At 49.2% G+C, this 11,238-nt stretch overlaps 1 protein-coding gene across 6 annotated transcripts in view; it reads right to left on the reverse strand.

Annotated features, from left to right (window-relative positions):
- The window catches only part of FBXL14 (F-box and leucine rich repeat protein 14), a 31,596-nt gene extending 23,819 nt beyond the window's left edge, over window positions 1-7,777 (reverse strand). For 2 of the 6 annotated variants that reach the window (XM_050747094.1, XM_050747096.1), the window contains exon 1: window positions 5,848-7,777. In XM_050747094.1, the coding sequence (XP_050603051.1) occupies window positions 5,848-6,999 (1,152 nt within the window). In that variant the 5' untranslated portion in view covers window positions 7,000-7,777. Of the gene's footprint in view, window positions 1-5,800 lie in introns of all 6 variants that reach the window. The other 4 variants (XM_050747093.1, XM_050747091.1, XM_050747092.1 and 1 more) reach the window with 3 other exon arrangements.
- Window positions 7,778-11,238: the final 3,461 nt, after the last annotated feature.

Raw genomic sequence — 11,238 nt, forward strand, 5'->3', positions numbered from 1 at the left:
GCAGGAGAATGGCGCAAACCCGGGAGGCGGAGCTTGCAGTGAGCTGAGATCCGGCCACTGCACTCCAGCCCGGGCTACAGAGCAAGACTCCGTCTCAAAAAAAAAAAAAATGTAACCTGCTGCCTAACAGTTGACCAGGTACATTGACAGAAATTAGGTAAATATGTGGCCCAAGCCTGAGCTTAGGTTTGAATGCAGCTTTCTAATTTTTTTTTTTTTTTTTTTTTTTTTTTTTGAGACGGAGTCTCGCTCTGTCGCCCAGGCTGGAGTGCAGTGGCCGGATCTCAGCTCACTGCAAGCTCCGCCTCCCGGGTTCACCCCATTCTCCTGTCTCAGCCTCCCGAGTAGCTGGGACTACAGGCGCCCGCCACCTCGCCCGGCTAGTTTTTTGTATTTTTTAGTGGAGATGGGGTTTCACCATGTTAGCCCATGTTAGGATGGTCTCGATCTCCTGACCTTGTGATCCGCCCGTCTCGGCCTCCCAAAGTGCTGGGATTACAGGCTTGAGCCACCGCACCCGGCCCAGCTTTCTAATTTCTAATCCTGTGCTTTACTCATGATCCACATTATTTCATCAAAAAGCCTCATCCCCTCTGACTCCTCAGGGGTTCATAATGGCACAAAGTTTAGGTCTTGCCCTCTACTAAAGGGATGGAATTAACTTTTAAAAGGGGTGATGTTTGATGCAGGGAAGAGAAAGAGAACAGAGAGAAGGGACCACTGGATGACTTACTATCGTCCCTCCCTTTCTACCACAGAACACAGCAGAGATCAGAGGCCAGGGGCTTTCCCTTTCATAGAACTGGGAAGAGACAGTTGTCAGAAGCTGCATGAGGCCTTGCTTTTGTTTTACAAATCTGATCTTTTAATCAAGAGGTTCTTATTCTTTAGAAACACAGTGGTCCCTGGGGGCCACTACCCCTTCCCGTTGAAAACTTGAATGCGAATTCTCTAAGTCAAAAGCGAAAGGTTTTGTTTATATTCTAAGACCAGCACCTATCTAGTAACCACTTCAGGAAAAGCAGCAGGATTTGGGAGCTAGGCCATGCTTTAATTTACATATATCATATGTCCTTATGTCAGAGAAAGTTCATAGCTTTCAAAAGAAAAAGGAATGTTTACTTGTTTAGCTCCTTGTTGTTCGTCTGACTCACGAAAGAACGTGATCGGTTTGAGTTTATTTTTAGGATATACTGGCGCTGGCTTTTAGTTTTAGTAAATGTGAAGCTGGACAAGTTAAAGGCCTAGGTTGGGAGCTGCAGAAATTGGCCGAGCCCCACAGGTGGTTTATAATCTTTTCAGCAAGAACATTGAAGGGCTATGCGTGATGACACTTAGAAAAAGAAGGGAAATGAAGTTGGTCCTTGACTACTACCCAGTTTCTGTTGAGGTTTATTACTTCTAGATGATAAGGTTTACACCAAGTTTACATTATGTTTTTTCAGTTCTCAAGTTTCAGCAAATACCTGAACCAAGTTTTCTTCTGTTATTCTAAGAACTGCCCTGTGCCTTTTAACTTTTGTACCACCACGTAGTGTCCTATCAACTCATGTCCTTTAGCTCTTCTATTCTTCAGTGCATTTCTCCCATTCCTGTAGGTGTGGTGGGGATCAACTTTTTATTCCACCAAGAATCACCCTTATTCCCTTTGACGTAATGCCCTATGGCATAAGCTTGTTCATACAGTGTTCAAACAGCTACCGTTCACTTCTGAGGGTCACCTTACGGGAAACCAAGGTATGACGAGTAACTAAATCTTCTCACCAAACAAAAGGGAGCTGGGCTTTAGAAATGGAGCCCGGGCCAGGCAGAGTGGCTCTTGCCTGTAATCCCAGGACTTTGGGAGGCCGAGGTGGGCAGATTGCTTGAGCCCAGGAGTTTGAGACCAGCCTGGGCAACATGGTGAAACCCTGTTTCTACAAAAAAAATACAAAGAAAAAAAAAAAAAAAGATAACCAGCCATGGTGGTGTATGCCTGTAGTCTCAGCTACTTGGGAGGCTGAGGTGGGAGGATCACTTGAACCTGGGAGGTCAAGGCTGCAGTGGGTTGTGTTTGCACCACTGCACTCCTGCCTGGGCAACAGATCAAGACCTTGTCTCAAAAAAAAAAAAAAAAAAAAAAAAAAAAGGAAGGGAAATGGAGAAATGGAGCCTAGATTTGAATCCTGGCTCCCTCACTTACTGGTTGGGTAACTTACGGCAGGAATTATGACTTATCTGGAAAACAGGGATAATACCTGTTTCAGCAGGTTGCTTTGAAGATTAAAACTTACAAGTACCTTGTAAAGCACACATAGGTTCTCAACACATTAATTGCTTTCCACCCAAAAAGGCTGCGAGATGAGCAGTTGACCTTCACTAACCACTCTAGGTGGCTCACCATCTTTTCCAGAGAAGCTCCCGCTGTACTAAATATGCCTCGTTCAGGATAAGGATATAGATAGACCCATGGGCTTAACTTTCTTTTTTTTTTTTTTATTTTTTTTTGAGACGGAGTCTCACGCTGTTGCCCAGGCTGGAGTGCAGTGGCGCGATCTCGGCTCACTGCAAGCTCCGCCTCCTGGGTTCACGCCATTCTCCTGCCTCAGCCTCCTGAGTAGCTGGGACTACAGGCGCCCGCCACCTCGCCCGGCTAATTTTTTGTATTTTTAGTAGAGACGGGGTTTCACTGTGGTCTCGATCTCCTGACCTTGTGATCTGCCCGCCTCGGCCTCCCAAAGTGCTGGGATTACAGGCTTGAGCCACCGCGCCCGGCCGGGCTTAACTTTCAAACATTAATTTGCCCACCTTTAGTCAAGCATATATTTGACATTTAACATAAAAAGGAGACAAAACAGAAGAACATGCTTCATGTTACAGGTGGCAGGAATATTCTGCGTATTAAAATGAAGAATGTGAATACAGAGCCTAAGACTTGGGTGCTCAAATTTTTATCAGTTGAATCTGTATAGCCATGCAGTCTCTTGGAAGAAAAACAGACTAAGAACCCACAGCCATGTAACCTTCAGGAGTTGTGTCAAATGCTAAATTAGAAAGCTGACCCTAATTCAGAGTTCCTACGTCTTAATAGGCTTCACACATATTTTTTTTTCCAGGCATTAAGCACTGTAACCTAAGTGGGAAGAAAGAGATCCACACCTTCCCCAAAGAAACAGAAGATGGATCTAGTGTCAGGCTCAATTAGACCCAATTGTGATGACTCTCCAAAAAGGAACAATGCGGCTCTTGTGATATGCTCAGGCAGAAAGCTTGGACGTTTTACAAAACAATCTTATCCCCGGAGAAACCTGGGTTCCAGCCCTCTTCCTGGAAAGAGGGGTTGATCCAGGAAAGTTTTATACTACTCTTATCAGCTCTTGCTGAGATCAGTACTTTTTTAACAATCTCAGAAACAACCAAGACCAATGTGAAACCAGGAATATGAGCCACTCCCCTGTCGGCGCATTCATACCCATAGGTCTCCACAGTCAAACCACAGGGTGCCAGATTATTTTGTTTTTGTCTACCAAAGGGAACTCTTTGCTGGAATTGTTGGTATTTCATTAATCTGCCCCGATTTCAGTCTAAAAACCCTTGACGGAGTGGATCCAGTGGCCAGCCTCGGCTGCTGGAAGTGCTAAAATGCAAATGTGCAAGAATCCTGGCCAAGCTCCCCATCCCCCAGGAAAGTGCTTCCTTACAGCCAGGCCTGGAGGGGAATGTTAAAAAGAGGGCTTGAGCTGCCCTCCTCCTTTCCACCGGGACCCTCGCTCACACTGGGAGATTCAGCATGCATGACTGAGCCGGCAAGCACGCAAGGACAGCGCTCTTTTAACTTTTCTGAACAATGGCTGCAGTCCTTCCACCTTCACATCCTCCCCACACCCACTCGCAGGGTCAAGAAATCCATCTTTCTTGGCCACATCGTGATCCACTTTTCAACGTCACCCCTAGATCTCATTTTCACCCAGAGAAAAACTGGCCACTCGGGGAAACTGTGACTTACATACAAATCTGGTTTTTTAAAAAGTTTCATTTTGTTCAATTTCTTTAAATTTCCAGGTTGTTGACAGTTTAAAGCCAAAAATTATGTAAATCTCCAGTCTAATCACATTTCTAGAAACAAAACATGTCAGTAGTAAACCTTATACAGAATAAAATTTCACCCACGAGCTGACTCACCCCCACATAGGATGCACCAAACTCCACCTTGCGTCCTCTGAGAGTATACAAACAGCACCTCCTACCTTGGCATGTACCCAAGCACACAATGCCTTAAAAATAATTCGCAGATACAAGGCTGTTGGTTTTTTTTTTTTTCAAAAACATACTTCATATTTCCTCTTTTATTATATAAATATCAGTTTAACCTTTTACTGTAAGAATATAAACGTTTTAAGAGGATCTTTGTTATTATTTATACAAATTCACAAACAGTACAATTAATTGATAAAGGTCTCTGGGTTTCTTTAACTCCATGGTCTCGCATGTTGCTGTGGAGGATTCTAAAAAAATAAACAACAAAAATCCAACAAAAATATACATCCTACTCAAAAGTGATTTCTTTAAAGCCACAAGTCCCAACCCCCACCAAAATAAAGAAAGTCATCTATTCCTCCATTTAGAAACAGAATTTTTTTAAAACCCACAAACTCCCATTTTGTTAATAGAACAGAGATAAGACATGAGCTTCATCACAGCCCCGGGGGCTCTGCAGGCCAGCTTTGCTCCTGTTTCCCACAGGAAGCCGCACTGTGTGACCTTTTTTGGGGGAAACTTGGAAGAGGGTGAGGGTAGGGCAGAATTTGCATATATAATCATCATTTTCAAGACACAATCTGCATCTCAAACAAAAACAACGGTTCAACTCTCATTGCTCCCACATATTTGTGCTATAAATTAAGTCAAGATTTAGAAACAGGTCCTCAAATCCCAATGAACAAGGAGAAAAAGGAAATTATAGCCAGAATGTGGAAGTGGGGCACACTGGACGGATGGAGGCTGGGAAGAAGCCAACACAAAAAGACGGACAAACCCAAGGGCATCTTTCCAGTCTAGGCACAAACATGTTTCAGTCTCAAAATATCTCTCTTGTAGAATTCCAGGGCTTCAGAAAAAAAGTAAACTAAAACGAGGTAGCCAGACATATATATGTATATATATATAATTTATATATATAGAATATATAGAATATATTCAGCAGAAAAAAAGGACCATGATTTCAAATTTTTTCCAAAAAAACAATTTTAAAAAGGAAAGAAGAAAATGAAATGAGCGTGAATAGCAGAGTACTGTAAGAGGAGGAGTGATGAGAAGAGACTGGGATTAGTTACGAAGTGGAAGAAGGGTGAAAAGGCCTTTGTAGCTGGGTTTGCTTTTTATACATTTGAAAATAAAAACCAGATCACAGTATTCAAATGAAAGCTGAAGTGAAGGCAGACATTTTCCTCAACTCCCCAGGGTTGAAAAGACAGTCACTCCCCACCCCCATTTCCAGTCACAGCAGTGGGAATACAGTAGCTGAATCAGTCCTCCACCCCCCGCAGGGGAGTGGGTGGGTAAGCAGCCGAGTCCATTCTCCATCCGCGGGGAAAAGGAGCTGGGAGTAGGGTAGGGTAGGAACCCCAGCTGCAAAGAGAATGGGCTGGAAGCCGGGAGGGGGCTGGAGGAGGGAGGAGAAAACGAGCCTGAGGCTTCTGTCACAGCCCCATCTCATCCGCTGCAATGATCTGTGCATAAGTGTGCGTGTGAGTGTGCGGGGGCGGTGGTGATGGGAGGATGAACAGGGCGGGACAAGGGGAGCTGGTGCTGCCGCCCTCACCTGACCTTCTCACTGTCCGTCATCTGCCAGAGTCCCAGGTTGAGTACCTTGAGGCAGGGCAGCTGCGTGATGCGCTCCAGGCCGCGCTTGGTGATTCGGGTGCAGCCGTACAGGTCTATGCCGGTGAGCTGGCTCAGGTGCTCAGCGATCAGCTCCAGGCCCTTGTCCGTGATGCGCACACACTGTCCAATGTTGAGCGTGCGCAGCCCGTGCATCTGCCGCACCATGCGGTTGATGCCATCATCACTGATGTGGCAGGAGCAGAGAGAGAGAGACTTGAGGCCATCCAGCCCTTGGGCTATGTAAGCCAGACTCTGGTCTCCCACCTTGTCACAGAACGACACATCCAGCCCCGAGAGGCGCAGGCTGCCCATGGCCAGATGCATGATGCCCGTGTCACTGATGTTGTCACAGGAGCGCAGGTTGAGGCTGCGCAGGCTGCCCATGTGCGACAGGTGCAGGAGGCCAGCGTCCGAGATGCCCCCACAGAAGCTGAGGTTGAGGAGCCTCAGGCCCGTCAGCCCTCGGGAGATGTGCTTTAGAGAAAGATCTGTGAGCTTCTGGCAGTCCTGTAGCGTGAGCTGCTCCAGGCCCAGGCAGCCCTCCGCAGCGCTGCGCGTCATGCCGGCCAGGTGCCCGATGCCGACATCCGAGAGGTGGCGGCAGCTGCGGAGGTTAAGGCTCTTGAGGCGCTGCAGACCCCAGGCGATGAGCAAAAGGCCAGTGTTGGTGATGTTGCTGCAACCCCCCAGCTCCAGCACCTCCAGGCCCTTCAGATACTGGGCTATGCGGCCCAGGCTGCTGTCAGTGATCTGCTTGCAGAGGCTCAGGTTGAGAGCGCGCAGGGAGCCGATCTCCTGCACAAACGCGTGGCCCAGCCCGTTGTCGGTGAGGTTGTAGCAGCCGCTGAGGTTGAGGCTCTCGATGTTGGCCATGCCCTGGATCACGTAGCTGAGGCTGCGGCGGAGACTCAGGATCTGCACGCGGCGGATGCCCCGGGCCTGCAGGCTGGGGAACAGCGACGGGTTGGCCCGGCGCAGGTGCAGCTTGGCCTCCACCCCCCGCCACACCGACTTGTGGTAGGCGGCGTCCCGCCAGGCCGTGCACACCTGCGCCGCGCGCCCCTTGTCCCGGACGTCCAGGTAGCCGAAGATCATGGCCAGCAGCTCCGGGAACAGGCATGAGATGTGGGTCTCCATCTTCCTCCTCCCCCCTCCGCGGCGCTGGGGGGAGGAGGCGCGGGCCCCGCCGCTCCGCACTCGGGCAGGCGACGAGAGCGCTTCTCCCCAGCCGCCGCCGCTGCCGCCGCCTCGGGCCCAACGGCCGGCCCCTCCCCGCCTTCCGGCTCCGGCCGCCGCCGCCGCTCCTCCTCCTGGTCCGTCCGTCCTTCCTTCCTGCCGGCTGCGCCTCCGGCCCGGCCCTCCCCCGCCCCGGGCTCCGCGCGGCGCTCACATCCCGGGCGGGGAAGGCGCCTCGCTCTCGCTCCCGGAGGCCGGCCGCCGCCGCCTCGGCTCTACCCACGCCGCGCCCGGGCCGCGCCGCTCCGCCCGCGCCGCCGCGCCCACGCCCCCTGCCGCATCCTCCGCCTCCTGCCGCCGCCGCTGCTCCGCGGGCCGGCGGGCGGCGAGGGGGCCCCGGGGGCCGGGCGCACGGGCTCCGGGCGCGGAGGAGGCTTCCTGCTGCCTTTGTCTCTCGCCCGCTTTTCAAACCTCCCAGCCCCGGGCCGCCCGCACTCCGCCGCGCAGGCGGGGGGACGAGGAGGGCAATCCCGGCTGGCGGCGCGCGTTCCTTCTCCCCCGCCGCCCGCGGCCACTTGGGAGCTGCCGGCCCCCGCACCGAGGACGCCGCGGCCGTCCGGCCGGAGCGCGGCTCGGCGCAGACCCCGGGCGAGCAGGCGGGCCGCGCGTTTGGTAGCGCCCGAGCCGGCTCCGGCTCCGCCGCCCTGCAGCGCGTCCACTCCGCCGCTCCCGCTCCCCCGCGCCCGCGCAATGGTACGGGCCTGCGCTGCCGGAACTGTGGAGCCGTTGCCCTGGAAACCGAGTTCGGCCTGGTCCCGTGGCCCCTGGTTTTTAACCCTGTGGGCGCCGTGCGGGAGCAGCAGCTGTCAGCCGAGCGCCTCCCCACCCGGCTGCTTTTCACCCCGCAGCCCGTTATTGAGCCGTTCCCTCTCTGAGCCACGCCCCAGCCCCGTTCCTTCTTTTTCTTTGCTGTAGAAGTCTGCACAACCCCTTCCCACAGTTTACCCCTACATCCCTGACCCTTACTTCACACCCCTCTCCCTTGATTATCCCTGCGAGAGCCTCCTCCTATAGCAGTGCTCAATAATCATCACCCCAACTGTCCTATTCTTGCTGTCCCTAATGCCCTTTAACACATCTCATTATCACACCCCTGCTCCCCCGGTTGGAGCTGTTTCCTACGACTCCTTTCTCTCCAGTCTCGTGTCTTAAATTGTAGAGAAACTGGCCTTTACTCATCTTAAACAATGACCCCCTCCAGTCGGTGTTCTAGAAATTTCTAGAATTATCTGTACTTCCTTCTAGCATCTTCTGATGGTTTCCAGACATGCTGTGTGTGTTCCCCTCGGTACTTGATATATCAAAACTTCCCTCTACTTCTGCAGGCTGTTGCACTACCAATACCCTCAGCCCACTTTGCTTAGAGGGGAACAGCCTTCCCTAAACCTTGTTTTAGGAGCTTTCTCCTTGTCATCAGCCTTAGACTATCAGTTGCATGGCTCAGTTGTACTGATAGTCAATATATTCGTATATGCTGAATCCGGTTTACTTTTTGATTAAAATGGAATGACAGTTGAACTTGGTTTAAGACAATCCAGTCGTGTCTGTTGGTTTGTCAACTGTTTTATGGAAAGAGGGCACAATTACATTCTAGGATGTAGCCCCTGGGTCCTCAATGTCCGTACTAAGGATAGAATTTCAGAAGTTTCATTTTAACTACCCCCAAACCAAGAATTTTTGGATCAGAGAAAATGACTCTCTGTATTTTAATTTATGGATCCACACAACTAGATACAACACAACCGGATTTATCAGAAAGGGAAAATGGTTTCATTGATTCTTTGAGGACCTGAACAAGATTTGGAAGGGGTTCCATGTTCAGTGTAGGAGAGTAACTTTCGCTCAAGCAACCAATATTGGACCAAATACGTACAAATTCAGTAATAGGTATAATACACCTTTTACACCCCTACCACTCCTCTTTCCTAAATCAGGAAATGCAGAAGCAAAAATTCTCGCCAGCTTGTTACCTCACCCACATTACACGCAGTGTGAAGCCCATAGATTTTTATAACCTTCCTGAAAAAAATAGACTGTACTGTTAGTCATCCAGTACCTCCAGATGTACGGTGGCAGTAAGTGTCACGATTCCGGGGTGTGCCTGGGCTTCACTCTTCTCCTGGGGGTTATTTAGGCTTTTATTCTTATCAGTCACTTCTGCCTAAACTTTGACCTTAAATTCTGTGTGAAAGTCACTTTTTGGTTATTCTATGCACCTAGATGTGTTTGGGTTGATGTCAAGGCCTTAATCCAAAGCACCTTAGTGTAACTTAATCCTGTTTAATACAAAACAAAGTACCCCACACATTTGGGGGGAATTTTAGACAGGGGGCCTGACCAGGCTCAGACTAAGAAGGAGTTTAAAGGTTTTCCTTCTCTAGAAAGGCCTTCGTTCTCAAATCTGAAGAGTCATTCAGAGGCATCTGGAAGCACTTTCTCCAGAAGTTGGCTGTCCGGTCCTTGTTCTAGCAACAGTTTTTCTTGACTTGAGTTCTAGAATCTTATTAACACAGAGCCTTTTATTTAAGGCACTCAAGTATATATTACAAGGATTTTCAGCAATAAATAGGAAAATATAGCATCAAGAAGCATCACAGAAAAAGCTTTCTGGGGAAAAGGAACTAGGGCATAGAATGAGCTGTATGCAGAATCTGAACACCTGGTGCCTATGCCACTGGTGAAACAATCCCCTTTCTGGGTCTCGGTTTCCTTGTGTTACACCAGGGTGATTTGACTAGGTAATCTTCAGGGACCTTTCCAGTAGGAACACTGTGAGGCCAAGAGCCTAGCATACCGTCTCCTTAGCCTATGGAAATATACATTGTTCCTAATGCAGGCTCCAGATATTAAGAATAATTTCGAATACAATAACTTCTTGGGAGTTTTGGTTTATGCACAGACTTAGGACCCAAAAATATATGGAGAGTATGTATAGATAGGAGACTCTGATTGTCTGGCAAATATGTGTACCAATGAAGAAAATTCCGTGGCTTGCTCTTCATATTTTTAAAACTTGTTGAGATTTTTGTATATGATTTAACAAGTTGCAACCAGTGGCCGGGCGCGGTGGCTCAAGCCTGTAATCCCAGCACTTTGGGAGGCCGAGACGGGCAGATCACGAGGTCAGGAGATCGAGACCATCCTGGCTAACGCAGTGAAACCCCGTCTCTACTAAAAAATACAAAAACTAGCCGGGCGAGGTGGCGGGCGCCTGTAGTCCCAGCTACTCGGGAGGCTGAGGCAGGAGAATGGCGTGAACCCGGGAGGCGGAGCTTGCAGTGAGCTGAGATCCGGCCACTGCACTCCAGCCTGGGCGACAGCGCGAGATTCCCTCTCAAAAAAAAAAATAAATAAAAAATAAAAATAAAAAAACAAGTTGCAACCAGAAGTTTTTTTCTGAATGAACTATAGCCTATTTAAAAGCAGAATTGATAGCCTTGTGTAGGGAAGTCTCTCCAAAGCCTTACCAAGAATTTTTTTTTTTTTAAATTCTAGATTTTTCAGATGGAGTGTGCTTTTCACCAGGGTAGGGTGAGAGGCCCAACCCCAAGATCAAGCTTACCTAAGGATTCATACTTTCTCCTTCAGAAGGGGCACACCTGGCAGGAAAGATCAGAAGTGCTCTGGAGCTTTTAACTCCTCATTCAAGAATATATATGTGTTTCCAAAACTAGTGGGCCAGAGTCTAGTTTATGGGTTGGGTCAAAGGAGTGAAAATAGGCCGGGCAAAGTGGCTCATGCCTGTAATCCCAGCACGTTGGGAGGCTGAGGTGGGCTAATCACTGGAGGTCGGGAGTTCGAGACCAGCCTGGCCAACATGGTAAACCCCAATTCTACTAAAAAAAACAAAACTATTAGCCAGGCATGGTCACACATGCATGTAATCCCAGCTACTCAGGAGGCTGAGGCATGAGAATCACATGAACCCAGGAGGCAGAGGTTGCAGTCAGCTGGTACTGTCCCACTGCACTCCAGCCTGGGCAACAGAGCAAGAGACCTTGTCAAAAAAAAAAAAAAGTTAAAATATTTTGTGTCTATTTTCCTTGAACTCTAATGTATCTTTGGCATGATGCCTGCTATGTAGTAGACATTTTGTCAATGTTGTTGAACTGACATGAATGAGATGGAGAATATAAATAA

The sequence above is a fragment of the Macaca thibetana genome, chromosome 11 (assembly GCF_024542745.1).
Source record: "Macaca thibetana thibetana isolate TM-01 chromosome 11, ASM2454274v1, whole genome shotgun sequence".
Classification (NCBI taxonomy): domain Eukaryota; kingdom Metazoa; phylum Chordata; class Mammalia; order Primates; family Cercopithecidae; genus Macaca; species Macaca thibetana.